This window comes from Lineus longissimus, chromosome 8, assembly GCF_910592395.1.
Source record: "Lineus longissimus chromosome 8, tnLinLong1.2, whole genome shotgun sequence".
NCBI lineage: Eukaryota > Metazoa > Nemertea > Pilidiophora > Heteronemertea > Lineidae > Lineus > Lineus longissimus.
In genome coordinates this window covers 10,559,412-10,565,150 of record NC_088315.1, presented here as the reverse complement: position 1 = coordinate 10,565,150, position 5,739 = coordinate 10,559,412, and the positions used below count along the sequence as shown (strand labels likewise).

The 5,739-nt window shown below is 48.5% G+C and overlaps 1 protein-coding gene across 1 annotated transcript; it reads left to right on the top strand.

Annotated features, from left to right (window-relative positions):
- Window positions 1–3,277: 3,277 nt before the first annotated feature.
- LOC135492596 (uncharacterized) lies at window positions 3,278–5,353 on the top strand. Its single transcript, XM_064779145.1, has one exon. It carries the CDS (start codon window positions 3,278–3,280, stop codon window positions 5,351–5,353), a length of 2,076 nt encoding a protein of 691 aa, XP_064635215.1.
- Window positions 5,354–5,739: the final 386 nt, after the last annotated feature.

Here is a 5,739-nt window from a genome sequence, read left to right as displayed (position 1 = left end):
TAGCTGGATCCAGCAGGTTCAAGCTCAGGACCTGGCGAGCTTGAAGTTTCCTATCCTATCCAGCAGTAATGAGAAGGTGGGTGAGAAGCCTGTTTTGCAGCCCTTTGGTGTCCTAGCAGCTTCAAAGTTGAACCCGATTGACGAGTTAGTGCAGTCGATTGAAGAATCTACACCGATGCCAAGACCACAGCATTCCTCCACTCCAGCCAAAGATGTTCCAGAAGTTACACCTGCCGAGACGAAAGAGATACAACGCTTCTTCCAGGGTCTGGCAAAACCTCATCTACCGAAATTCGATGGCAACAGAGACCGATTCGAAGACTGGAGGGCGCAGTACGAGGTATTTGTTGAACAATCTCAGGTACCAGTAAAATTCAAGATGATAATGTTGAAAAATGCCTTGTCGGGTCATCCCCTTAGGTTAATCAGCAACCTGGGGTATACGGCAGCACAATATAAGATGGCTATTTTTAAACTTGACCAGCGCTATGGGGGGGAAACTCGTACACTAAAGAAATACTTAGATCGGTTGCTAACTTGGAAGGAGGTGTCCGAGGGTGACTTGCGAGCCTTAGAAGAATTGTCTAACCAGATGTGCGATGTAATCTCCAAACTCGATGACACTGACCATGCCCGGGAGTTAATTGGTAACACCGTCTTGTATACTTTAGTGAAGCAAAAGGTTCCACACTCTCTCCTAGTGAAGTATGCAGAGCAGCGCAGTACAAATGCCCAGGATGGTTTGGCTGTATTCACGAAATGGTTCAACCGGCAAGTTTGCTTGATGTTGGAGATGTCCGAGCTGCGTGCTCCTCGTACCAAGGAAAAAACTGCTGAACAGCCACACAGTAAGAGAAAGTCTGAGAGTAATAAAAGCCATTCTTATGCCGTTTCAGCCACTGACTCTAAGAAGACAACTACTTCCCAGTCGAAGCCTGTCGAACAGAAGGATGACAAGCGCCAGGGAACAGAGTTCGAATGCCCGTTATGCAAGGGCAGTCATCATGTGGTGAGATGCCAGTTGTGGAAGCCAGCCTCCACCGAAGAGCGATGGAAAATAGCGAAGGAAAAAGCCTTATGTTACAAGTGCCTGTGTGGGAAACACATGGCGAAGAATTGCACGAAGGAGCCCCGGAAGTGCGAGATAGACGGATGCCAGCGGACCCACCATCGACATCTGCACAAGAAAGAAACCAAGACAGAAGCCGCCAAGAAGAACACACCTGAGCCTGTTGGGTGTTTTGGAATTGCTGGGAATGGTCAGGTACGTCTGAATAAAGTATCATTAAGAGTTTTACCTGTTCTTGTTGCAGATGTTGATGGGCAGATGAGAAGATTGAACGCCTTCCTCGATGATGGGTCTGACTCCTCCTACGTTCGTCGATCCGTCCTGTCTGAGCTGGGGATTTCCAGAATTGAGGACCACACGATCACCATGTCAACTATGACGACGACTGGTACAAAGGTCAAGAGTGGTACAGTAACCCTGTCGGTGGAGAGTTTGAATGGCAACCTAAGGGTAAGACTGGGCTGTAGAATTTTGGATCGCCTATGCGAGGGGGTGCGTCCTCAGAATTGGGGCATGAACAAAAATAGATGGTCTCATTTGGCAGATATTGACTTCCCGAGAATTGATGGTGCAGAGACTGTAGACATAGTAATAGGATCCGATCATCCCGAGCTGACGATGTCTTTAGAGGAGGTCGCAGGACAGCCAGGAGAGCCGGTAGCACGTCTTACTCCCCTTGGTTGGACTTGCACTGGGATGCTAGGGACGTCTTCCCAGGACCAGGATGAGATAGGTGGCTATGCAGCCACTTGTTCAGTTATGTCAGATATTCACTTAGATAGCTGTTTACGTGCGTTATGGAACCAAGATTTGATGACCGATGGTAAAGAGACAGAGTTTACACCCGAAGAGCAGAGGATTATAGATGGTGTTGAAGCTTCAAAGGTGTACCACAGGGAGCAGGGATGTTACGAGGTTTCCATCCCATGGATAGATGGCAGTCCGGAACTTCCATGTAACTACGAGATCGCCCATCGCCGCCTGGTGTCCTTGGAGAGAACCTTGATGAAGAAACCGAAACTGGCGGAGAAGTACAAAGACGGGATGAAGCAAAACATCGAGAAGGGATACCTGAAAAAGGTGCCAGATGCAGACATTGCTACTGGGTGGTATCTTCCGCACTTTCCGGTGGTTCGGGAGGACAAGGAGACTACGAAGGTAAGGATAGTGTTTGATTCTGCAGCCCAGTATCAAGGAGTCTCCTTGAATGATGAGATGCATGCTGGTCCCAAGCTTCAAAGAGAAATCTTCGACATCTTGGTGAGATTTCGCGTGGGTCAAGTTGGTCTGGCTGGAGACATCAAGGAGATGTTCTCCCAAGTTTTGCTGTCTGAGAGAGATCGCAAATTTCACAGAATCTTATGGAGAGATCTTAATGTCTCACAAGCCGTTGAAGTTTATGAGTCGACCAGACTAACTTTTGGGGATAAAGCGTCTCCTTTTCTTGCCATGCATGTCTTGCAGACTCACGCCAGAGATCACCAGGATGTGTGCCCAGCTGTTGCCTTTGTGTGCCTGTACTGCACATATATGGATGATGCGATTACCTCGATTGATGGGACTTGGGAGGCCAAACAGCTACGGAAAGATTTGGCTGCCATTTTGATTAAGGCCGGATTCTACATTCGGAGATGGTGCAGTAACGTCCTACTGGCATTGGAGGGAGTACCTGCCGAAGATAGAGCTAGTGGACAGTTGGAGGTGAGCGATTCCACTTTACCAAGCATCAAGACGTTGGGGATCAGGTGGGATGCCGAGCCCGACTGTTTTGGGTTTGCTGCCCAGAAGATTGTCGTCCCAGAGGTCGTTACCAAGAGGTCGCTGTTGAGTCGCATTGCTACACTGTTCGATCCCTTACAGTGGTTGGCACCTTTCACCATCCGTGTAAAGATGACGTTACAGCAGTCCTGGGTTTTGGGATTGGGCTGGGATGAACCTATGCCTGAGGCCCTGGTGATAGAAGCAACAGAATGGTTCGAGGAGTTACCGAGGATAGAACAGCTAGTCATCCCAAGGCGATACTTTACCCAGCCATCAAATGAGGGAGTTGTTACCATTCACACTTTTTCCGATGCCAGTTCGAAAGCATATGCCGCCGTGAGTTATGCCCGTTATGTCTCAGCTGGCGGAGAGATAGAGCTGTCATTGGTCGCAGCAAAAGCCAGAGTCGCGCCCTTGAGAGCAGTGAGTATTCCGCGACTTTAATTGATGGGAGCCGTGCTAGGCTATAGACTCACGCTGAAGATTACTACCTTGCTGAAGTGTCCCATAGAAAAGGCAACATTTTGGACCGACTCACTAGATGTGGTTCATTGGGTACGGAATCAGTCGAGGCGATTTAAGCCGTTTGTGGCCAATCGTATTGCTGAGTTGCAAACTGAATCTAATCCTCACCAATGGCGTTTTGTTCCAGGCAAAGAGAATCCTGCAGATGTAGCCACGAGAGGGATGTCGGTGGAGGATCTGACCAGTCCGAATGTATGGTTCCAGGGCCCGGAATTCTTACATAAGGAAGAGAGCCAGTGGCCGACGTGTAAGACTCTGATCAACCCTACAGACCAAGCTGTAATCGAGTCTTCCAAGTCGTGTGTGCAGACAAATGCCATGGTTGCAGTTTCAACACCAGAACTTCTCGAAAGAATGAACTACACCAAGTACTCCACATGGAATCGATTGGTACGTGTGATGGCTTGGATGATTAGGTTTGTCCACATTGTTAGAGGAGGACCTCAGCAGAGGGTGAATCGACAGGAACCTGACAAGAATGGGTGCAATTCCAGCGAGTTAGATGGGTCTGATCGACAGTATGATGGTCACACTTCAAAATGTAAGAATTCCGGTGATAGACAAGCTGATACTGACGAAATTCCGAATGATGCCTTATCACGTGACGAGTACCAAGAATCTGAGCTCGCCATTGTGAGAATGGTACAGCGGGCCTGCCTGTTTGAAGACTACAACGCGTTGCTGGTAGGTAATAGTGCGAGGGTGATGAAGAAAAGCGTATTAAGAAGTCTTAACCCATTCCTAGATGCTGATGGTGTGATGAGAGTGGGAGGTCGTTTGCAGCATGCCGACCTACCATACGATGTTAGACATCCAATCATTCTTCCTAGTTCACATCACATTTCAGTACTGATTGTGAGAAGAGCCCACCTGTATGCCGGGCATTCACGTGGAGTGAATGCTACCCTGGCTGATATAAGGCTGCGATTTTGGATCTTGATTGGGCGAGAAGCCGTCAAAAAGGTGGCTTATTGCTGTTACCAGTGTAGAAAGATGAAGGAACAACCAGCAACCCAGATGATGGCTCCGCTACCAGCCTCCAGAGTTATGATGTCTCTCAGGGCCTTCTCCTACTGCGGTGTTGATTTTGCTGGCCCCTTTGTTACTAAGATCACTAGATTCAAATCTGCTAAGAGGTACATGTGTTTGTTTACTTGTTTGCAGACTAGAGGCGTTCACTTGGAGATGGCCTACTCGTTGGAGACGGATGGATTCTTGATGGCCTTTTCAAGAATGGTGGCACGCAGAGGAAAACCGATAGAAGTCGTCAGTGATAACGGAGGGTGCTTGGTAAAAGGAGAGAGTACCCTGAGAGAATTCGTGGAGGGCATGGATCGGACGAAGATAGTCGACTCTGTGAGTAATCAGGGCATCCGTTGGAAGTTCAACCCTCCGTATGGCTCCCACCATGGTGGGGTGTTTGAGTCGCTCATTAAGTCTGCCAAGAAAGCCTTGTATTCGATTTTTGGAGAAGCCCGCCTGACTGACGAAGAGTTGCTGACAGGGATTGTCGAAGTAGAAGGTATGCTGAACTCCAGGCCGTTGACGTATGTTAGCTCCGACCCTAAAGATTTAGAAGTGTTGACGCCTAATCATTTCCTGGTAGGACAGTGCGGTGGACAGTTGGCTCCCCAGATCGTGGATGAGACTGACTACAACCCACGACATCGATGGCGCCTAGTCCAAGACATGTTGTACAGGTTCTGGGTTAGATGGCAGAAGGAGTATTTGACTCTCCAACAGCAGAGAGGAAAATGGAGAGAAGTCCATTCTGATTTGGCAGTCGATGATGTCGTTGTCCTGCAGGAGCAAGGTTGCCCCCGTTGGAGCTGGCCGATTGGAAAAGTCACTGAAGTAGAGAGAGGTTCTGATGGTCATATAAGAACAGCGACAGTCTTGTCCAGAGGAAAAACGTATCGACGTCCTATCACGCGCCTTGTTCCGTTGATTGCTGCCGATGGTGAGACGACTACCGAAAAAGCAGACGACAAGAAGTAGGTTAAGTTCTGAGGAACTACATGTATATATATATTGTGACATGGCTAACTCGGATCATGTCACGGGGAGGGGTGTTGTGACGATCAGTGATCGTTTGTTATTGCGATCAGCTGACTTCTCCCTTGACCCGGTTTGACCCCGTTATTGTATTATTATTTCCGCGCCAAAAAATTGTTTACCGAGATTTTGCGAGATGTTGGCGAGACTTAGGTAACACCCATGGGCATGTGTGTTCAAGACAGCACTTCGACTCCGTCCGCGATTGAGTGAGGATCGCCGCCGGTTCTGTACTATTCTATAGATGACAACGCCCAGAAGTTCGTAGCGAGATGGTTGAAATGGTTGAAGCAGCGTTGAAATGGTGGTAACGTTTTTATGATTAATTC

What these genes read in the sequence shown, in the direction of transcription:
- LOC135492596 (XM_064779145.1), top strand. Translation starts at nt 3,278, where the DNA reads ATGGGAGCCGTGCTAGGCTATAGACTCACGCTGAAGATTACTACCTTG.